At 48.3% G+C, this 23,406-nt stretch overlaps 1 protein-coding gene and 1 long non-coding RNA gene across 2 annotated transcripts in view; one reads left to right on the forward strand and one right to left on the reverse strand.

Annotated features, from left to right (window-relative positions):
• Positions 1 to 941: 941 nt before the first annotated feature.
• Positions 942 to 23,406, reverse strand: part of CACNG5 (calcium voltage-gated channel auxiliary subunit gamma 5) — a 41,613-nt gene continuing 19,148 nt past the window's right edge. Inside the window, exons 2-6 of the mRNA XM_053569138.1 lie at positions 8,361 to 8,614; positions 6,837 to 6,923; positions 5,235 to 5,375; positions 4,073 to 4,218; positions 942 to 3,892 (exon numbers count right to left, since the gene is read on the reverse strand). Coding sequence (XP_053425113.1) covers positions 3,635 to 3,892; positions 4,073 to 4,218; positions 5,235 to 5,375; positions 6,837 to 6,923; positions 8,361 to 8,556 — 828 coding nt within the window. The 5' untranslated portion in view covers positions 8,557 to 8,614 and the 3' untranslated portion in view covers positions 942 to 3,634. The remainder of the gene's footprint in view (positions 3,893 to 4,072; positions 4,219 to 5,234; positions 5,376 to 6,836; positions 6,924 to 8,360; positions 8,615 to 23,406) is intronic.
• On the forward strand, positions 3,730 to 6,196 carry LOC128570179 (uncharacterized). Its single transcript, XR_008375532.1, has 3 exons — positions 3,730 to 3,868; positions 4,276 to 4,393; positions 5,928 to 6,196. It is a non-coding gene; the product is annotated as an uncharacterized LOC128570179 (long non-coding RNA).

Raw genomic sequence — 23,406 nt, forward strand, 5'->3', positions numbered from 1 at the left:
GTGGACCTCACCCAATACCCTGAAGGCCTGGAACAAAGACTGATGTCCCCAAAGCACAGAGGATGCCAGCCTGCCCCATAAGACTTTGGTTGGACTTGCCAAGCCTCCATAATTGTGGGGGCTAATTCTTCAAAATAAATCTCTCTCTATAAATATATCCTGTATGTTCTGTTTCTCTGGAGAACCCTAATTAGACCACTTTTATCTAGGAAGAAGGGAGAGTTACCCAAACATTAAAGAGGGGCTCCTCTCCATGTGATCCTCTGAGGGCATCTCAAATAAGTCTGTGGCATATGTGAATCTGATTCCAACTCCCCTCCCTCAGCTCTGCGTGCAGCCTTGATGACAGACTATTTCTCTGAAGGTCATCTGATGGTGCTGGGGGTACGGGAGCATCACTGACCCACCCACAGGGCAAGAAGGAGGGTGGAGAATTCCAGATGGGTGGGAGGGAACCAATGTCAGAATTGTTTCCTCTTTTCTTTCTTTCTTTTTTTTTTTTTTTTTTGCAGTTTTTGGCCAGGGCTGGGTTTGAACCCACCACCTCCAGCATGTGGGGCCCGGAGCCCTACTCCCTTGAGCCACAGGTGCCACCATCCTCTTTTCTTTCTTAATTTTTTTTTTTTTTTGTAGAGCCAGAGTCTTGCTTCATGGCCTTGGCTGCTCTTGAACTCAAGTGATCCTCCTGCCTCGGCCTCCCAAAGTGCTGAGATTACAGGTGTGAATTGCTGGGATTACATTCATGAGCCACCTTACCTGGCCAGAATTGTTGTTCCTTTTAAAGACTGGTAACCCTGAGTCATTTTATCCCACAATTTATGACACTTTAGTTGATTACTCTATCCCTCCCATTTCTTGAAGGTAAAAAATTGTGAGCCCCCACAATATTTTTAAACAGTGCTTAAGGAAACAAAACATCAGAAACTGTGTTGAGTGGAATTTATACACTTTAATGTTGGATATAAATCTTGTGATTGGGGTGAGGCTGCAAATAAGGTCCTGTTCTGGGATAGGTTTACAGACAGAAAGGAAACTGTAATGGTGGTGTAATTACTGATACATTCACCCATCTCCCATGAGGGGAGAAAGTGGCCCAGGACCTGTTTCTAAGATATGTGCAGCGGCCTGTTCCAGGGTAAGAGCTCTTTCTTTCATTAGCAGCTCAGCATCCGGGCCGGTAAAGGCCAATCCTAATAACGTCACAGTCAACAATCAGCTTGTGTTTAAGAGTGGATTCTATTTTTTCCATGTGCACAAAAATAAGCCTGGTGCAGTGACAGAGAAAGAGTGTCTTAGAGAGAGAAGTGCCTCTTAGGAGCTAATTACATTGACAAAAATTGGAGAAGAGCACACGTAAACAATTGTCCTGTTCAGGACTGCTACCTAATCGTCTCCAAGCATGCTAACCGATTCCTCCGCTTTGAGGGAAAACATGGTTTCGGTATTATTCTGTAAACAGTAACCAAAGAATACAACAGTCATCGCAAGGGTGCCAAAGGAGTGGGAAACTGAGGCCTTGAACTTGCTACCAGTTCATAGGCAAAGGCTGACAAGTCACATACAAATGCAGTATACAGCTTTCTACATGAGACTGAACCATCAGAGTTGTGGGTGCATGTGGTGTTTGCCCAGAAACAATTCTGTGTAGAAGGGGGTTGACCCAGGATCCACAGTGAGTTGGTGGCTGAACTGGGACCAGAATTGTTTTTTTTTTCTCTTTCCCCTCTACCATGCTGTGAAACAAATGTGGAATATTCCAGCTGCAAATCAGCCTGCCACTTGTAGGCTGAATCGTGTCCTCCTCTAAATTTGTATGTTGGGGCCCTAGCCTCTTGTACTTCAGAATATGAGTGGACTTGGAGATAGGGCCTTTAAAGAGTGATTGAATTAAAATGAATCATCTAGTTAATTGGGTGGGCTGCGGCGCAATGTAACTGATAGCCTTATTAGAAGAGAGAATTTGGATATACTGAGAGGCAGCTGGGTGCAGGGACATGAAGAGTGAGGACGTAGCAGGAAGGCCACAGACAGTGGTGGCAGAAGAAACCAATCCTGCCAACCCCTGATCTTGGACTTTGGTCCTCAGAACTGGGAGAAAATTAATTTTTGTTACATCAGCCACCCAGTTTGTGGTAGTTTGTTCGGCAGCCTGAGCTAACGTACCAGGTGTGTGGCTTTCTGCACTGCGTGCCAGAGCTCATGTGCTGCCCACTCAGGACCTAATGGCATCTTACACTTGGTCTTAGCCAGAGGCTGGGAAGCAACGAAACTAATGGTATCTTAGAGCAAGAAAAAGCTGGCATAGCCAAAATAGGCAACAAAGGGGGCACAGCAGTGTTTTGCTACTCAACATCTCAAAATCAAAAATGTACAAGTTGAGTGATGCCTGGAGGACCACCAAGATCACAGTCACGGTTTGCTGTGGCTGCCCCACTGCGTGCTGCCTGTGGACTTCAGGGAAGGTGATTAGACATCTCCAATTAAGGTTTCCCACCTGGGAAACAGGTGCCACACTGCCTGGTCTTCTGGAGGCATCTGATTGGTCTGCATACAACCTATACCCAGGAAGCAGGCGCTCCCCTACGTCAGGATTAAATTAGCAACTTCCAAATGCTCACAGGCACACTCAGGAGAGCAGCTGAAGTCACTCCACGTCTGCCTTGTTTAGACTCAAGATGCACCGGGTGTCACCAAACTTAGCTCCAAATCCAAGGGAGCCACCTTGAAAGCTGCCTTTTACTTAGGTGGTATAGACATCTGTCTGCATGATTAGATTGTAGGTAGGGCCTTGGTCTGGAAACATCTCCCTTGTAAGCAGGGATAGTGTCCCTGGGTCCTGAAGCAGTACTTGGTAATAGGAACTTAAACTAGCCCAATTCTAAAATTCTCATTGTCAGAATCACTTCTCTGGGTTAAGGCATTACAGACCCCTGTGGAGTATGTTATCAAAGGGCCATACATATTAAGATATCTTCAGCCATTAACGCCTCTTTGTGGCTTTATCAGCGTGGTCTCAGATTCACCACTACCACCACCACCACCACTTAGCCCCTTGGGACCCTGGGCCAGTTGGATTGTGGTGTGAGGAACAGAGGGCAGGTTCACAGCCTGTGCGGGAAGAGGGGCGGGCACAGGCAGACGTGTCGTATGGAGGGACGTAAGTGACAAAAAAGGATAAAGGATTTCAGAAGGAACACTGCTTGCATGGCATTTTTGAGCCAGCCAGACCGCCACATCAGTCACCCTTTGGCCCGATGGCGTCGGCCAGGTGTCAGGAACGTGAGGGCCAGGCCAGTTGGCCAGTGCACGAGTCCGGCTGCGTCCATGTAAGGAATCTGGCATCTCAGAGATGGCCTTGCCTGGGGGCATGGAGTTGGGAGGGCAGGAACAATATACCGCTGGGCAGGGAGCACCGGACAGCTGGGGCTTCCTTGAGCTGCGGCGTGATTGGCACTCTAGGGGTGGGGCTGCCCCGTGCTCTCAGCCAATCAGCTTGCCCGACCGCCCCGGCCTCCCCGGGCCACGGGGGCAGCGCGGGGACAGGACCCAGTCGCAGGGCGGCCGGAGAGAAGGGGCGGGGCAGGCCGTCCGGCCGTCCGGCCGTCCGCGGTCCAGGGCGGGAGGCGGCCGAGGCTCAGCAGGGCGAAGAGGACATCTGGTCGTAGTCGGGGCACTTGAGCAAGGCGGGGTAGTTGCTGTTCATCTGCAGGGAGGCGTCGCTGGAGATGTCGGAGGGGCTGCGGCCCCGGACCCAGGCGTCCGGGTGCAGGAACTGGCCCGAGTAGTCGGAGCAGTTGCTCAGCCGGGGACGGTAGAAGCCAGGGTGGGGCCTGTACATGTCCTCGGCGGTGTACCTCTTCATAAACAGGTACACAGACATCACGCCGGCACTCTGCAGCGAGAAGGGGAGGGTTGCTCCCGTGGGGCTGCCTCACCCCTGGCTGGGGTGGGGGGACCCGGGAGGTACGAGAGTGATGGCTTCCGGGATGAAGAAGGGAAGGGGGGGGGGGGCAGGTGCTCAGCTCAGCAGCCCCACCCCCCAGCCTGGCAGGGCTCGGCGGGAGGGGTTTACCTCTGTTAAAAGGAAGGAGATGGCAGCAAAGGCAAAGGACCATCCGTATTTGTAGTTGAAATAGGTCTCTGGGTCCTTAGTCCTGTTGAGCACCTCGTCGTTGATGCTGGAAATGTACAGCACCAGGCCCACCACGAGAGAGAGGCCTGGGGGCCGGGGAGCAGGGGGCTCAGCACCGAGGCCCCACCTCCCTCCCCGTCCAGGAACAGAGCCCCCGCCTTGGAGTGACCGTACATTCATTTTGGAATTCAAAGGAGAACAGGAGTTTCCTCCTGAGGACCCTGCTTAGCCCAGCAACTTCTCAATAGCAGATGGTTGCAGGTAAGAAGGCTCCCTGTCCAGCTTCCCTTCTGAGCCAGGGCTTCTCAGCCCCCTGTCCACACCTGTCAGACACCTGCCTGAGCGCCAGCCCTGGACGTCCTGGCACTGTATTTTCTTAAAAGCTGCCCAGGTGACACTCATGTGAACCACTCAGCGGAATTTCACAGCACTGAGAAGTAAAATAGGCCCCTCAGCTGGGGTAGCCAAAGGCCCCCAATCCCTGTCTCCCGCTGTGCACCTCATCACGGAGTCTGCCAGTGTGGTTCAGGGTCTGTGCAGCCCGCCTGACAGCACTGTGAGATGTTTAGGCAGAGGAGGTAAAGAGAGTTCTGAGATTTTGGCAGGCCTTCAATCAAGAGGCAGGGGTGCCCAACCCTGCTGCCACTGTGCACATGACTGCCTCAGGCCCATCAATTAGTAACTGTAATTGAATCAAGACAAAATTAATTACTGTGTTTTGAGCTGTTCAGGTTTAATCCCATCTGCATTATTTTACAAAACTGGGGCATCTCAAACTATGAGTGTTAAAGGAAAATGGGTGTAATTGAAACCTTCCTTGGTACTTAACTCATGTTTGAACCATTGCTGCCGCAAATGGACCCCTTTTATTATTAATATCATTGAAACAACTTCATACGGCCCAGCTCGAGCCTACATTTCTGATCCTGTCGCCCTGCTGAACAACCTCAGGGGTCTCACAGCTGCTGCCTTAGCTCTATTGTGAAGTTTGTGGTAGGAAACACTTAACCCTCACTCTGAACCTCTAGGACTGGGGGCTGACCAGGACTTCTTAGTTTAGGAGCTAAATGTCAAAAGTCCATGAAAAGAAAACGCAACTTACCTGAGAGGATAAAGAAGATGCCGGAGACAAAGGCCAGGATTGTCCTGTGGGGACGGATGTGTCCGATGTTGCTCAGGATAAAGCCAATGAACATGAAGAAGAGGCTGACCAGAGGGAATGGTGTGGCTGACCGAATCATCTCTAATTAAGGGACAGAGGATGGCCTGTCAGCCTCCAGTGGTCTTACTCCCTTCTCAGCCATCCAGAGGCCAGTGCTCTGGCAGCGTCCACCCCGGTCCTCAGAGCCCCACACCTGCATCAATTCCCAGGTTCCATCCCCCATTGGGTGGCCTGGGGACCTCCCAGTTCTGGCAGGGCTTTTGTCTCTGAGATGTGGCTAGAAGCCTGAGTTCAGGTGCCCACATATTCAGGGCCTCAGTGGCTTCTCCAGGCATAAGCTACTTCCCTCCTGGGAGTCCACACCAGCTGGCAGTGTGGCAGCTGTGGCAGGGCCTGATCACTGCGTCCCGCTTCCTCTCCCAAGGAGATTCACCATTTCCCTCGGCAAGGGGCTGCTCTGGGTGGCACAGGGGATAGTCACTGACCTCTGTCCTCTTCGACTTACTTCTGATTACATAAGGAACAATTCTATTGTATAATAATTTATCTGATCTTTGTCTCTGATTCCTGAGATAATCTCTAAATTCTTATACTTTCCCAAGCCAACAAGAGTGTCTCTGTTATTCCTGCCAGGTCCCGAGATCACACCTGGGCTTATGCTGATGCGGTGACTCAGAGGCCAACCATGTGATCAGAGGATGGGAGTCTTGAGCCAGGTGCGATGAGCCTAACCTCTGGGGGAGGGAAGGGACTGGAGATTGAGTTCAGTCAGTCATGCCTGCATAATACACCCAATAAATCTCTGGACACCCAAGCTCGGTGGATCTTCCTGACTGATGAACACACAAATGCTTTAGGATGTGGCATGTCCTGCCTTGATGAGGAAAGGAAATAAAGCTCTACATCTGGGACACTCCCAGCCCTTGCCCCATGTGTCTCTTCTTTTGGCTGGACCTGATTTATGTGCTTTATAGTAAAATTATAATGGTAAGTATAGCGCTTTCCTGAGTCCTTGAGTCTTTCCAGCAAATCACTAAACATGAGGGAGTCATGGAAGCACCCACATTTGTAGCCAATTTATCAGATGTGCAGGTGGCCTGGGGACCTCTCAACTGGCAGCTGGCATCTGAAGTGAGTGCTGTCTTGTTGAGGACTAAGACCTTAAACCCCAGGAGTCTTCGTTAACTGTACGTGATTTGTATCAAAATCACACCGCAGTATTGGAGGCTCACTCTGGGTCCAGCGCCAACTCTGGTAAGGCCAGGGCCAAGCAGTCAGTCTCACTGGGGTCCAGAGAGTTTGCTTCCCTGGGCATGAAAACCTCTTACTTGCTTTGGTCACTATAGTTAGTGACCCCAGCAACCCATCTCTGCCCCTGGAAAATTCATGTGCAGAGCAAGCTAGTGAAGCCAGGCCAGCACACAGCCAGCTGGGCCTCAGGGCATTAGCTCTGGAGAAGCATGCTGGCAATCCTGACCCTTCCCTCTGCCCTGTTCCTCTCTGTGCAGCCAGTGGCCCAGGTGCCAAGTTCAAAGCACCTACTTAGAACGTTGACTGTGGACTCGGATGTCAGCTGGGAGTTCATGGGCATCACATATTCAATGGTGAAGCAGCGTCCTCGCTCCTCACCTGTGGAGACAAGAATCATTTACATTTCCAGGTCCTTCCTGAACATGGATTTGAAGTTAGCCCATCCAAATAGTATTTCCAGATGCTTCTAGGACCTTGGACCCACTGTGTCTTGCACCTGGGCTGGATCTAAACTCTAGGGAGGTCCTACCCCTGGCTGGTGGCCCACAGTAGAGGTGGAAGCATGTCCTGACATCAAATACTTCCTGGAGGGGCACCTCCACGAGCATGGACCCAGCCACCAAGAGTCACCTGGGAGGAGGTCAGCACTGCAAACTCTCCTTGCTGATCCAACACCAGTGCTGTCTCACTGCTTTTGGACAGATGGGGCTGATGATGGCATATGGCCACCTTAGAATCAACAGTGTACCAGTGGGGGTGTCACGGAGCAGAACCCCAAATGCCTTGATAACCAGTTTGGAAACCAGATCCTTGTGACTTCCAACTCTGCTTCAGATTTGGAAGGAGGAGCTGATGTCACACAGTCTGGGGCAGTGGGAGGAGTCAGAATTAGATGCCATTCCCAAGGCACACTCCACAAGTGACCAGGAGGCCAGGCCTCTAGATGTCCTCCCTGCTAAATTCTGTTAGGAACCAACGACACCTGATCCCCCAAAGCTCTACCCTCAAGCTGGAGGAAGCAAATCTGGGAGAACCAAATCCTGGCTCTTCACAACATGCAGAAAGGTTACGGAGCCCTACCAGGAAAAGCCCTGTGACCACACTGTGGCAGCCCAGGCTTTCAGCCAGTCTCTCATGACCCAGAGATGCTTTTCTTTGGCAGGGTGGTCCTAGGCCATGGTGAAGGCATAAGGGTCACAGCTCTTAGAGTGAGAACTCCAAGGGTCCCGAGAAGGCCTAGCAAGTAGAAGGGGGGCCTAGATATGTGGGTTAAAGGCTGGACCCTGCTGCAGAGCTGGAGGGACCTGCATTTGTGTTTTCTCTGTGCCGTTTCATGGACCAAGGAATAGAGAACTGCTAAGTATCTCCCATCCTGCAAACTACTGGATGCAAGGACATTGAGTTGAGAAGATGTACTTAACCTCCCCACATCTTCCTGTCCTCCTTTGTGAAGTGGAAATAATAACAAGTCCTGTTTCGCAGTGTTGTTTGGAAGATTAGATGGGATGAATAGTTCAATGAGCTAAAGTGTGTGGGAGCATTGAGACCCAGGCAATGTCATTCTTGTCTTCGTGCTGTGGGAGCAGAGTACAGGGAAGGCAGGAGGGGGGACCTGGGAGGAGAAAGGACTTGCTCAATTGGACATGACGGTTCAGGGCTGAAGTTTGCAACAGGGTACCGGTACTTGCAGGGAGCAGCACCCAGAGTTTATGGGGATGGTCCATGGTGAATTGGCTCCTTCCAGCATCTCTTGGCCATCTCTTCCCGGGGAGGGATCTCTCGGGGCAGGTGATCCTGGGGTGGGGGTGCCCTTACCTGTGAGGAAGCAGACCCGCCAGAGGCCTGAGTGCAGGGACATCTTGATCTCTGTGCTCTGGTTCTGGGGCAGGACCACGCCCTCCTCCAGGTACAGCCAGTAGTCAGTGCTGACCGCGATGCCCAGGAGGCCCAGGCCACAGACGGCAAAGACGCTGCTCAGCAGGGTCAGGGCCTTCCTCCCACAGGCGCTCATCTTCCCAGATGGATGCTGGGAGGCCAGCAGCTGTGGTCCCACCAGCACGGAGGGGATTCTGGGGAGGGTGAGCAGAGGACCATGGCCTTAGCTCTGAGAAGACCAAGATGAGAAGCCAGTAACTCAACTCAGCCTGCCTGGCTCAACAGATGGAGAAAGACCACCAGGAACTACCTGGATACCAGGCTACTGGGACACAAGTGCCACCTTCTTCCTCCTCCAGGGGTGCATAGCTTTCTTGGCATGTCACTGCAAGGGCCCCCTTGTCCTCTCTGGGTGTCCCTCTTGCTGGGTACTACAATCCATTCATTCATTCAGCAACCCATTGTGCCAGACATTGGAGACGCAAGAATGAGCATGACACTACCCTTGCCTCACCCTTGTGCTTGAAGAGACCCCCATCTTAAAGAACAGAGATGCTCCCAAATGCATCCCAGCGAGAGCTGTGAAACATGCCCCGGAAGCAGAGAGGGAGCAAGGAGCAGAGAACTGTGCTGGGCGGGCTTCTCTGTGTTGAGAAGGATTCTGAAGCTCAAACACAGCCTGAGAGAGCAGTGGGCCCCCAAATGGGAGGGGATAGCAGCCCTGGGAAGAGGCAGAGGCTTGGGGAGGGCTTCTCAGGGGAAGGTGTCTTCCTCATGTGACTGTAACCATTTGTTGGACTGGGTCAACACAAGTAAAGAAGCCACACAGCAGTCTCAGTGTGACAGCCTCCTAAATCCACCTAATCCAAAATGGCCTGACCCTAGCCTGCCCAGCTCATGATATTGGCAGGAGCCAGCTCTGAAACCAGCCAGAGAGAAGCTGAGTCTGTGCCACTTGGCCATGAACACATCCACTGACACCTGCCAGAGCCAGATGCTGGGCTACAGTAGGGGCCAAGACAGGTGGAGGCCAGCCCCCACACAGTCACGGCCCAGCTCAGCACTTTTGCATTCTGGCCACCAGCTATAGGCACCTCGAGAGTGTCTAAGTATCCCTGGTTCCCGGGCATCACTGCAAGAGACTCTGATAACACTGATTCAAGTGGGGCCCAGGCAATGGCATGTTTATAAATGCTCCCAGGTGATTCTAATGAGAAAAATTGATCTTCGCTACTCAAAGTGTGGTTCATGGACCAGCAACATCAGCATCAAGGGTGCTTGTTAGGACAGGGGACTCTCTGGCCCCTCTCACTTTCTAAGTCAGAGCCTGCATCTTAACGGGGTCCTTGTGAGTGGTCTGCCCGTGACAAGCAAACAGGTGATGGCATCACAACTGCTGTTGTGGGGAAGCCCAGATGTGGGGAGAACCCAGAAGGGGTGACCTGGCCAGGGTGGAGGGGGGCAGGCAGAGCCATCTCTGGAAGAGCATGAAGCCTGGGGCAACTCAAACAGGGTGTCGCACCCAAGCCAATCATAGTCACAAGGTTGTCACGCTGTCCGTACCTTCCCGGCCCCTTGAAATATAACAAAGTCAGAAATTTCAAAATAAGATGTTAATGATGTTCAGGAAAGGGATGTGGCAGTGCCTTGGTGGGGTCTCCCAAGCTCATGCCTCAGTAGTGTCCCAGGGCCCTACCCAATGACCCAGCTGAGCCCCCAAGCACAAGCAGTTACTGAGATAGCTGAAAAGGCACAGAAGCCAGGATCCTCTGCAAAGTCTGGGGTTGCTATAGGGTGGGAGTAAGTGGGTGAGGTCAGTGCTTTTGAGAGAAGGAGTTGTGGCCATCCTGACTCTGGTTCCACAGTGCCAGCCCGGCCCCGGCAGCTGACTGTGGGAGAGTTGAGTGATCTGCAGAGTAAGCCCCACACGGGTTCCTGGGGACATGTGATAGCATGTGTTCACCGTGTTTGCAAGGCTGGAGCAAGGTTTAAGCCATGACAAGTCTTCCTGCCTTGTTAGTGACAAAGAAGAGAGAAATGCAATGTCAAACAGCCAGCCCTCCCCACCCAGCCAAATCACTCTCCACGCAGCGGGGCATATGGTGGGGCTTGCGTCTATCACCAATATCCAATAAGGCACCACAAGCGCTGTGCTGGCTGCTGTGGAAGACACAACAGCTTCAGGGCCACTGCTGCTAGTAGAGTTCACAAGCTGGGAAGATGTACGAGGTGGGGCAGCATCAGGATGGGCAGAAGCCGGTCCAAGGAGCGGGTGGCAGGGCACGCTGCCTGGAGCCGCCAGGTCCCATGCAGAGCCCCAGGGGAAGGCCGCCGCAGGTTGGTGGGAAGTAGTAATGATGTTGTAGTGATATTAAGGTTTTTATTACATAATAGCTTAGCATTTTCACTTCCATGAGAGGCTCACAAAACCCCAACATCCGCGGGAGGCAATGGACTTGGAACTCCCAGGATGGTTAGCGGCAGGGAAGGAAGCGGAGGAGAACGAGGGGGTGGCATGAGGCAGAGTGCCTTGAACTGGGAGCCAGGAAAACCGGATTTGATAACGTAGGCATGCCACCAAATGTCTGCGTAATGTTGAAAAATCAGCCTCTCTGGGACGGTTTGGATGTGGTTGTTTGTCCCCCCCAAAGCTCATGTTGAAATTTGCCCCCCAGCGTGGTGCTGTGGGGAACTGTTGGGGCTGTGCTGGGGGCAGCGAGTGAGCTTCCACTTCCCGGAGGCTGGATTAGCTCAAGGACCAAACGAGTTCCCGTGAGAGGGGCCTGGTATAAAGCCAGGGCGTCCCTCATGTCTCCTCAGTTCCCCTTTGATCTTCTCTGCCATGTTGTGACGCCACATGAAAGCCCTTGCTGGAAGAAGCCAGGGCTATGCCCTTGAACTTCTCACCCTGCAGGACCGTGAGCTACATGAACCTCTGTATCAATCACCCAGTCTTAGACGTTCTGTTCCAGCAGCACGAACTGGATCAAGACACTTTCTGAAGCCCATTTTTCTCCCAGATGACACAGGGGAAGAGAATAATAATATCTAAAGTATACTGAATCACAAGTTTGCTGCTGTTGGCTACTGCTAAGCGCTTCACTCTCTTATCCCTACAATTCTATCACCGTCCCCATTTACAGGTAGGCAAACCAGGACAAGACAGGTTAAGGACCTTGCACAAGACCACTCAGTAAGCAAGTGGTGGTGCCTGTGTTTGAACCTCACCTTGCCTCATTCCCAAGCCCTTCTTCAGACCACTCCCATGAGTGTGTCCCAAGTGGGTTCCATGAAGCAACAGCTCTATAGAATATTCTAGGTAAAAGGACTCTCTGGTGAAAAACAGCTTGGGAAGCACTGCATCCAGCTCTTGAAGAACCACATTGCACATTATGTTAAAGGCTGACAAAGCCTGTTTGGCTTTGCTATTCTAGTCGTTTCCAAACTTATTTGACCACAAAATGACATCAAGTTCTGTGGAACCCACTTTGGGAACCCTATTGCCCCTTGTAAAGAATAACAATCCCTTCCCTGCTGGCTGCCCAGAAATTGCTGAACTGAGGTGATTAAACACAGCAGCAGAAATGACTGTGCTTTGACAAAAACGTAATTCATGATCCTGGTCTAAGCCATTAGTATTATTTAGCAACAATGGGCTAAGCCCCTGCTTCTTGCAAAAAGACAGATCAGAGCTTCTGAAATACGGCGGTGGCTGCCTGGGCCACAGCTGAGCAGCCACTTTTAATGGTAAGCTTGGCAGAAAGATGAAAAAGATTCAAGTCTTGGAGATTTGGAAAGGTGAAAGGGGTAGGAGATTGGATCGGAATCTACAAAAGCAATAAATCAAAGAAGAGGCTGGTGACCTTGCCTGCCAAACTCTACAACAGCAGCCCCTAAAGTCTAGATTCCAGAATGTGCTTAGGAACAGCAGAAAGTCTTACCCCTTTCCAGGGTAGACTGCCACATGGGGTGAAAAATAATCTTATTCATTACAAAATTATATTTACACTTCTGTTATGTAATGATATTTATTTATAAATAAGTACTACTATTGACTGAATATCAATCAGCTAGCAGGCACTGTACAGAGCCCTTTATGATGGTGTTGCTTCTATAACCAAGGAATCAAACTAAATCAAATATTAGAGTAATCAAGTCTCCCATCACTGTCCTTGTGAACAAGAATGCAGGACTCCAGCTAACTTCTGGGTTAGAGGCGCCAACACACCAGGTCAACACGTCCCTCTGGAGAAAGATTGGGGCCCAGAAACATGGCAGCTTTGAGCTTTTTAAGATAATTGCCCGGATGCCATTACCTCTAAGTATTAGCTTGTTAATTATCAGGAATAATGATCAGTCGCTAATTATCATCCATGACTAGCAATTAGGGCGGAATGCCTTGTGGAGATTAAATCACTAATGGCAGATTCCCCTGCCCAAGCCAATAATAAAAGAATCTGTAATGAAGCGCCTAGGTGTCCAGAAGTAGGTGAGGTTACAGTGCGAGTGAGCCCACAGCTGTCAAACTGCTAGGGAGGGTGGGCAGCGTTTAACTGGATAGAAGGAAAAAGAAAGTAGAAAGACAGTCAAATGCAGAGTCCCAGTCTCAGTTTTCCTCCTAGTCCAGAGAAACCCCAGTAGTGCTGTGATGAAGGGTGTGGGGCATAGGGTTTCTTGACGAGGCTTCAGAGTCAGTCACAGCAGCTGCTCCTGGGAGCTGGTCCAGTGACAGCGTTGGCCAGCACCCAGTAGGATGAGCTGGTGACCAGAGGACAACGCCCCCTAGTGGTCCTATGGCCCCACCTGCTTCCCACCATGCTGGTTCCTGTTAACCTTCTTTAGTGGTGACCACAATTTTTTTGACACTCTTCTCAGTGACAGGTGGGGTACACAACCTCTCCCCTTGAATCTAGGCAGGTTTGTGACTTCTTTGACAAGTAAAGTACACAGAACTGATGCTTTGTGACCTCTGAGACTGGGTTGTAAAAGGGCATGCAGGTTTCCCCTGGTTCTCTTGGGAACTCACTCAGGGTAGGCCAGCCCTGATGTAAGACCACCATGCTCTAGAACAGGGCTTCTCAGCCTCAGCACTATGCACATTTAGGGTGGTTAATTTTTTGTTGTTACTTATTTGTAATCAAATAAGTTATGTGCAATGTCATGTGCATTTCAGGATGTTTGGAAGCATCCCTAGCTTCTGTCCACCAGCTGTTAATCACATCCCAGTGGTGATAGACAAAAATGTCCCTTCAGGGGCAAAATCACTCCTGGTTGGGAACTACTGCTTAAGAGCCTATGTGCAGGTTTTCTGGTTCACACCCAGCTGAGCTCCCAGCACCAGCCACCAGCCATGGAGTTAAGCCATCCTGAGTGGATGACCAGCCCAGTCGAGCCTTCAGATGACTGCAGTCTCAGCCAACATCTGACTGCAGCTGCATGAGAACCTCCAAGCAAGAACTGCCCAGTTGAGCACTTCACAAGTTCCTGACCTACAGAATCATGAGTAAATAAGAGTGGTATTCTATATCATTATGTTTTGAGTTAATTTGATACACAGCAGAAGTTACCAAGATAGCTTCCTTACTCAATTAGGGTCCTCTTCTCACTGCCCATATATGATGTAAATGCCAGGAGTGGCCTTCTCCTGAATGTAATTTAGTGATAGAGGGCCCAACCATCATAGTTTAATAGCTAAAATTTACAGCGGCCAGGGGAAGTGAATGGCACTTGGGATTAGGCAAACCTGAGTTGCAATGCCGGCTCTAACACATACTATCCTGGGCAAGTCACATCACCACTCTGAACCTCAGTCTCTTCATCTGCAAAACAGGGATCACTTAGTAAGAGTTATGAGGATTTATGAAAATGTAATCAAATAAGTTTGAGCTACCTTGTGCCATCTCAGTACAATCCTGCAATCAGAAAGTAACACAACAATGTCCCTTCACGGGCAAAATTACTCCTGCTTGAGAACTACTGCTTTAGAGGCTATGAGAGTGGTAAACATCAAGGCAGATTTAATAAGGTAAATTTGCCCGGAAAAGGGAGCGAAATGGTCCAGACTTCCTCATGTCCACCCAGCTCTCTAACTGCTCTTCCATGATGGCAGTTCCATCCCTGGCAAATTTCAGCCTTCCTGTCTCCTTCATGTCAACTAATTGGAGGGATTTTAGGTTTTTCTCATGTGCTGAGCTAAAATGCTCTGTGTAATGGTGTAAAGGGTGTCTTCATGGCGGGTGCAGTGGCATCTCTGTAGACATGCATACTACAGTGTCAGCAAACTTGGGTCAAAGGTTTACTAAGTGAACGTTAAGCACAGCAGGGACCCAGCATCAGAAAGGGATATGTCACCTGAAGCCTGAAGACCTTGAGTTGTGGTTACCGTCCTGCTGTCCCAGCTTGGGACCCTCTTAGTTAGACATTGCTCCCACCAAGCGGCCATGTGGCTGCTGGCTAGCGGGAGAGCGGGTCCTGGTGAGCGGCCTGTTTCCCCTGCTGGGCCCACCAAGCTCTCTCTGCCACATTGTGGATGCACTTTGAAGAGTTTGAGCATCATCTGGGCAAGGATTCTTTGTCCTTCAACACAAGCAAGACCCAAGAAGTACGCTTTCTGCATTTCAAGCACTCTCTGCCCCAAGACTATGAGCAACGCCATAGTCTGTCTCTCACGCCAGAGCTGAGGATATGAGCTCTGGCACAACTTTGTCACATTGTGCCCCCAGATCTCCTGGAGTGGAGGTCAGTGTCTCATCCTTGGTTTTGCGGGAGGTAACTTGTGGGCTAGGGGCATCGTGGGCACCCACCAAAGGCACTGCCCTTATTGAAAGAAGTCTAGCTGAAGAGAGAACTGATGGTGACTTCACTGAAGGTCTAATAAGATGCCCTGTAGAGTATCCACACTATTTCTCCAAAGGCATGGCCAGAGGCACCAAGTCAAGTGGGAGAGCCACCTAACCAGGTAGTGATAATAGTAATTATATCGTTAATACTGCTTTCTTTCTTTTTGAAAAATTAAATCATAGCTGTGTACATTAATGCAATCATGGGGCACCATACAATATTACTTTCTTGGCAGAATTTTTCTATGCATTAAAAACAAGACCATACTACCCATACCACAGGATAGCCCAATTTTATCTTATTTCACAGCATCACTATCTTCTACACTCCTTCTAGTAGATGCAGAACGTGTATAGTCTCTAATTTGCATACAGGAAACTGATATACTCATTTCCCTCCTGTGGGACAGCTAGGTTCTTTCCAAATTTTCCCTATTGTTAGCAATCATAAAGAAACATATTTATAGCTAAATATCTGTGGGCATCTGTATTGTCTCAGGATATGTTCCTGCAAGTGGGATTTCTGGATTAAAGTGCGCAATTATTTCAGCCCCCTTAGAAATATTGTCAGATCTGGTTTGAAAGATTTCAAAGTCATTTCTACAGCCGATGCTTGAAGTCCAACAAAGGTCTGGATCTCTTTGGATCTAGAGAATTCCACACCGCCCACATCAGAAGAGTCTCCCTCTTCTGGTGTGAATTTGGAGCCTGGACTCTGCTCAGCTTTGATCGCTCTGTTTGCTACATCAGCAGGGTTTGCTAGACTAAGGACTCCCACGTAAAGCAAAATGTCGTATAGCAGGGATTTGAAACTTTTTGAGCTACATTATCATCATCTGTGCAAGACTGTAAATGCATGGCTGCCCAGATTAAGACCAGCTGAAAAACCTATTAGAAATAACACAGGTGTTGAGATGAATAGCCAGACCCAAAACAACATCCAAAAATCAACAGTTTTACACGAATGATAGTCAGTTGAAATACGTAATGCATGAAAAATAATCATACCTATATAGCAATGAAATGGTAAACTATTGGAGATAAACTTACTACATTCTCTGCTGGTGCTACATAAAAAAATCTTTAGAACTATTGATGGACATAAAATGCACAATTGATAAATAAAATAACATATCACATTTCTAGATAGGAAGAAAATGTCATAAAGATGTCAACTCTCCTGTTAATTAATCTACGAATTCAGGGCAGTAAGTTCTTTTCAGAAGATAACATACAATTCTGGGATTATTTCAAAGAAAGATACATTTGAGAATAGCCAGGAAAATTCTTTTAAAGATGAAGATAAACAAGTGGGAACTACCAAATATTTATGCTTATTATGCAGCTACAACAATTAAAACAGTTTGATGCTGATGAGAAAAAAATAATAAACCAACCAATGGAAATAAAAAGAGTTTAGACTTCTATTTCCGGCTATGATGAATTAGCTCATATAGTATTAGATCAACCTTCCTGCTGAAAATAACTAAAACAGTTGGATGAAATCTGTTTGAAGATATTGAGCAATCAAGGAAACCAAGATTTTAGAAGTCAAGAACTGAAGATAAAGGCCATGTGTTGAGAGAAGCCTGATATTCTGTGTAACTTGATGTATGTGCTGGTTCATCCAGAGCCTGAGCCTGAGAGGCTGAACAGAAGGCTGTGCAGATCTGACAGCTGTCCCATGATGCATCAGAGTAAACAGTAGAGTTCAGAGCTTGTCAAGGGGACAGATCTGGTAAATAACTCAGATTTAGATCCTGGTAATGTTCATGTCTAGGTGAACAAGTAAAAGGTTAGCCTTCATAAAAACTGACATCCATCTCCCAATCAGTCCTATTCATAACTGGATCTAGGCAATCTTCTATCTAACAGATTTCCAAAAGCAAAAGTAAATACCGTCTTGAGGAAGATATCAAAAACACCAAGAGCTTCCACAGTTTTCTGTACACATGTCTAACATTCAATCAAAAGTTACCAGACAGATCAAGAGGCAAGAGTAAGAGTGAAAATACACGTCAGACACAGGAATGCTGAACGCCAGGATATAATATAATGACACTTTCAATGTGTTTAAAGAAAGTAAGCATCAATTTAGAATTTCATAGTCAGTAAAAATATCCCTCAATATTGAGGACAAAATAGAGATATTTTCAGGGAAACAAAAGCAGAGGAAATTTGCCGTCAGCAGACTTGCATCAAAAGAAGTACTGAACAGGTCCTTCAGGCAGAAGGATCCAGCACTAAAAGCACAGAAATGCAGGAGAGAAGGAAGAAGAAAAAGGCAATTATGTGGGTAAATCTAAATAAATGGTGAGCGTACAAGGGGAATGATAATGCTGTCCTCTGGGTTTAAAGTATATGCAGAATTACTTTGAAGCAAATGTGCCTTTTTTCCTCTGGCTAATTTTAGGATGTTCTCATTGTCTGTTCAACTGAATGATGACGAACACATAACTTATCGAAACTTGTTAGGTAAAGCAAAGATAGCTTAGAAAGAAAATTATAACCTTAAGAGTATATGTTAGGAGAAAAAATAAGGGCTGAAAGTCAATTCTCTAACTACCCATCTCAAGAAGGTAGAAAAAATGCAAATGAACCCCTTCAAAATAGGAGAAAGGAAATAAGATAACAGAACTTAATGAAAAGAAAAAAAATACCACAAAGGAAATCCACCAGTAGAACTGGTAAGCCCCTTGCAGGACAGACAGACAGACAGACAGAAAGAGAGACTATATTCAGGACTGGGGAGGCTGTGAGCTTGTGAGGTACAGGCACTCACATATTCTCTTGGTGGGAGTGAGTGTACAGATCTATTTGGTGACATACACTAAAATTAAAAATGCTATTATGCCCTGACCTAGCCATTCCATGGCTGGGAATGTGCTCCATGGATACATCATCAAACCCCTGCCAAGATGTGTGCAGATGGCTGTCTCTGCTGTACACGTGCAATCACAAGCAGCAGCAAGCGGCTTAAGTGACCAATGAAGAGACGACCTGGTTAAATAAATTAGGGTTCAACCATATAATACAATACTCTGTGATCATTAAGTATTTAGAAAGCTCTCTAAGATCTACTAAGTGATAAATGCAAAAATTTAGGAAATTGTGTATAATATGATATTCTTGGTTAAAAGCATGTTATACACATACTACATGAGTATTTTATGCACACAAATTTATGGACACCCTGCATTATATGGGTGTGTGTATATATATACACATATGTGCACATGCACACACATGTATATAAAGAGAGAGAGAGAAAAAGAGAGATATCTCCAAGATCTGTGGAAAGTTTGGATTCAAACCTAGGTGTGTCTGGCCTCCCATCCCAGGCTCTGGTAACTTCTCCTCTGATGCTTCTACCTGTGAAGATCCGGAGATCAGTACTTTCTTCCATTTAATCCATACGTTTAAAAATTTCTACCTCCTCTCTTCAACAACATAGAGGTGAGTTCTCTAGCAAACAAGCCTGCATCATGGAGCTTTCTGCCCCTGTGCCCACCCCCACTGGCCATGGTCTGGAGGCACAACCCTCCCCTCCACCCTGCCGAGTCACAACCTGGTCATGGGGCACATCACAGACCCCAGCAGCAGAAGAGATTTGCAAGCCCAAGCACTAATCCCACCACCAAGGAAGACAGCACCCCACTCCCAGCACACGAAAAATGGAATGTTATTTTGCAGCCTTGGCAGAAACAAAAACACCCTTTAGAAAAAGCAGAATTGCACACACTTCCATCTTCCATTAGATTCCACTTAAAGCACAGTGGCAACAGGGGCCCCCAAACGACATAAATCAGTGACACGAAGTCTTAATTGTCGGCAATTAGAAGCCTGTTCCTGCCACAGCCTCCCCTGCTCACACCTCCCGCGGCTCCGGCTGAGCAACCAACACTCAGCGCCCCCGCGGCTACTGGGTGCAATAAAAGCCAGTGAGAAATGGAAAACAACCGTGTACCCTGCGCCTTAATATGTGCAGACAGGAAAAATGTTCAGCCTTGATCTAATTCTGGTGACACCGGCCATCTATCAGACCCAACTGTGGAAGCCTCCACAGGAAGCTGGGCCGAGGCTTGTCACCCTTCCTGGCCTCCCTCACCTGCCCACAAGTCTGCCTGCCTGATTCCTGCAGGACGTTTGTGGGACCAGGACCACGTGCCAGACACAGTTCTAAGCAATTTACACATATTAATTCACTTAATCCTCCCCACCAACTTTTGCAGTAGGCACTGTGATTAAAATGGAGATAATAATAGCACCTTCCTCAAAGGGTTATGAGGATTCAATGCTAACATAGGCAACGAGCTTAAAATAGGGACTCCGGCCTGGTGCACGGTAAATGCACATAGTTATTCTGCTTTTTAAACAATTCATTATATTAACCTTTCAATTAATTTTTCTGGTTCTCTTCATTTCTCCCTGTGCATTTGGGATCCTCTTGATGTTATTTCCTTATTCCAGTCCAGCATTGTTCCTCCTCCCCTGACCTCCTGTGTGCTGCTGTTGTCAAACACTAGTACTGCAGTTCTGTATGTTATAAGCCCAGCAGTACAATCATATAGATATATCTACACACACACATAAACACATAGATGCATATATATATATACAGTTTTATGCAGTAGCTTTTTGTATCTGTCAGAAAAAACAGGCAATTATACTTTTTATTTGTAATAACTGACATAATTATCTTTCCTGGTGCTTTTTGTCTTTTACGGGAATTTAAATTAGCATCTGGTGTCACTTGCTGTTAACCTGAAGAACTTCTTTCAGCATTCCTCATCAGGTAGTGCTTCCAGCAACAAATGCTCTTAGTTTTTTTCCATCTTCATTTTTTGAAATATGGTTTTGTTGGCTTTAATATTCTTGGTTTGCAGTGGGAGTCCCCCCTCCCTTTTATTTCAGCCCTGTAAACGTGGTCCCACTGCCTTCCTGCCTCCAGTGTGTTTAATAAGAAATCAGCTCTTAATCTTTTGGGGAGCTAAGTTCCCTTGTCTGTGATGAATGGTGTTTCTCCTGATGCTCTCAAGAATTTGTCTTAGTCTTTTGATATTGGAACTATGATGTCTGGGTGTGGCATAGTTCATCCTCATCATGGTTGATGTCCTCACAAAGGTTTGGGACACAGAGCACTAAAGCGATTTGCTCAAGGTCACCTAGCTACAGAGTGGAGGAGCCGGGAGTTGAACCCAGCATTCTGGCCCTAACATCTGCTAGGCTAAACTTCTCATTCATCTCTCAGCCTGGCTCTCAAAGGGCTGCAGAGGTGAGTCGGACAGAGTGCTTAGATCACACCCTTGGAAACCTTTGCTTCTGAAAAACAGAGATTCCTGGGTGAAGAATGGAAATGTTGACCTAATTTTTCTCAGCATGATCAGACACTTGCCTACGATAAGATAGCTGAAGATTCAAGTCCTTTTCTCCTTGCCCTTTGCATCACTGAGGTGGATGGCTGAACTAGATACTTTCCTTACAAAATAGTGATTATGGAGAAGGGGAGGGGTAAGAGAAGACGAGGAGGAGGGGAGAGGAGGAGGAAGAGTAGACAGAGGAGGGGAAAGGTGAGGAGGGGGAGAAAAGGGAGGATGGGGAGGAGGAAGAGGCGTGGGGAGGGGAAGGGGAGGAGCAAGGCCCTGAGTGTTTCTTGCTGGACCCTGAGTTATTCTTGGCCACGTCCAGCTGCTGCTGTGCTTAGAGTCAGTATTTATGTTTCAAGAGAAATTTTCTTTTTCTGCTGGTTCTTCCTCTTTGCAGAAGGGAGGAAGGAGGGGCTGGGGAGCCCGAGGAGGGAAAGCCGTCTGGCTTTAGAGGAGCTTCCTGGAATGCACTGGGTGTCCTGCAGAAGGCACGTCCCTTGAGAGAAAGGCTGCTGTGTTGCCCAGAAGGACTCTTGCAACAAACTGTGGCCCTGCCAGGTTACAAAGCTCCACGATGTACTTCTATAAACACCTCCTCCGGCGTCATTTCCCTGCCCCCAGCACATTTTATTGTAAATCAGGATTCTCATGTATGTAGACAAACACCCCCGAGCCTCCCCTTCTCCCCGTCAGCCTCTATCTCTGCCCTCTCCCCTGTGGCCCAGCCCTGCCCCACTAAGTCTCAAGCTCAGGGTCAAACAGAGGAACCAGACAGGTCTCTTGGGGTCCAGGAACAGCATTTGCACATTCTAGCCCCCATCAAACTAATGCAAAAAGGAAAAGGACACACCAGCCGCTTCAGGGCAAAAGCCTTGAACTAGATGCTCAAGGAGAGAAAAAGCTTTGAGAGGGATGATGTGTTTCTCTGAGGAGTTAGTTTTCATCTTGGTGTTCTCCACGCCCCCTCCCACATCCCCCCATGACTTCAGATGAAATGCTCTCTGAGTAAACCTGAAGCCCCCAGTGGCTTGGGCAGGAGTATGTCCCTACAAGAGGAAGTCCACGGCCATGTGGGAGCCAGTATGAAGGCCCATCCCTCCTGGCCCGGGAAGGTGGCCCAGTGGCCTTCGGAGGGTCCCATCCCTGACACCATGAGTCTGGGCCTGGCAGATGCCTCGTGACTCTTGAGAGATGAACTCAAAGTGCTTGCAGTGTTTTAAAAGAGATCTTAATATCTCTTGACTGTCTGGCAGAACAGAAGGCCTGGGGAGGGAACTCGCTGCCAAGATGGGGGCATTTCATTCGTCATGAGGCCCCTGGAGACGGTGGTGACAAGGTGGGGGAGGGCAGGGCTGCTGCTTGTCCTGCTTCTTGGTCAGCAACACGCCTCTGGGCATCGCAGAGCGCTGGTCTGGAAAAAGCAGCACAAGGCAGGTCAAGCATTAACCCCGGCCCGGCCAGCACTGCGGTGGCTGCCGGATGCTCAGTTTGTGACGCCAGGGGCCGCGGGAGAGAGGCAGGTGCGGATGTGCTGGGGGGCATGGGCTGGGCGGCCGTCTGGCTGCTGGTCTGCCCTTTTGAGGAGCCTCTCAGAGTCTCATCAATAACACAGGAAGGATAGTTTCTTTACAGAGTTGCTCTCCAAGAAGTCAGTAAGGAACTAGGACGAAAAAAGGCAATGGCGTGCCCATGACCTCTCCCAGGAGCCCACACCGGACAGGATCAGGCAGGACCCAACCTCAGGGCCTTATGCCACGTGTCCTCAATCCCCGCTTTCCAGGCATCTTGCCCGGGGAGTTTTACAGAAATCCCGGTGCTGAGGTGCTTCTGAGATCAATTATATCTGACCCTCTGGGGGCGGGCTGGGACAGGACCAAGCTTCCGTATTTTTAAAAACTCCCAGGTGATTCCAATGTGCAGCCAAGGTCAACAACCACCAGCCAACATGGGGACCCTCACAAGCCCAGAGGGATGCAGGCCCTGTACTCATGATCTGATTTCAGTGCAGTTTGGATGTGAGCTGAGCTATTCAATATGGCAGCCACCAGCCACACGTGGGTCTCCAGCACTTGAAATGTGGCGAGGCCCAATTGAGACACGCAGTAAGTGTGAAATGCACACCAGATTTCTAAGGCGTACTATGAAAAAAGAATGTAAACTATCTTGCTAATGATTTTTATAAATATTGATTACATGTTGAAATGCCAGACTTCACCTCAGGATTCCATTTATGTAACATTCTTGAAATGACAAGAATAAAGAAATGGGGAACAGAGTAGTGATTGCTAGAGTTAAGGACAGAGAGGAAGAGGCCAGGGTGGTCCTCGAAGAGCCACAGGGATCACCTCGTGGTGATGGAAACCTTGTATGCCCGGATCGTGTCAATGTCTGTATCCTGATTGGGAGATTGTACTATAATTTTGCAAGATGTTGCCATTGGGGTAAACTGGGTAAAAAAGGACAAGGACTCTCTCTGTGTATTCTTTATGTGAATCTATAATTATCATAAAATAAAAGGTTTAATTATAAAACATTCACCTCTCAAATAGTAACTTTCATATTCCACTGGAGGAAGAATAAAAGTAGGGCAACTCTCAGGAAAGCAATTTGGTTTAGCTGTAGGTATTTTCATTTCTTTTGGTTCCAACAATTCTACTTCTGGGAATTGCTGCTAAAGAAATAAATATAAAAACAAAATACACAAAAAATGTTTATCCAATGTTGTTTAGCACAAGTCTGAAAAACACTTAAATGCCTTTCTGTAAGGGAAGAGTTGTAAGA

The sequence above is a fragment of the Nycticebus coucang genome, chromosome 18, assembly GCF_027406575.1.
Source record: "Nycticebus coucang isolate mNycCou1 chromosome 18, mNycCou1.pri, whole genome shotgun sequence".
Classification (NCBI taxonomy): domain Eukaryota; kingdom Metazoa; phylum Chordata; class Mammalia; order Primates; family Lorisidae; genus Nycticebus; species Nycticebus coucang.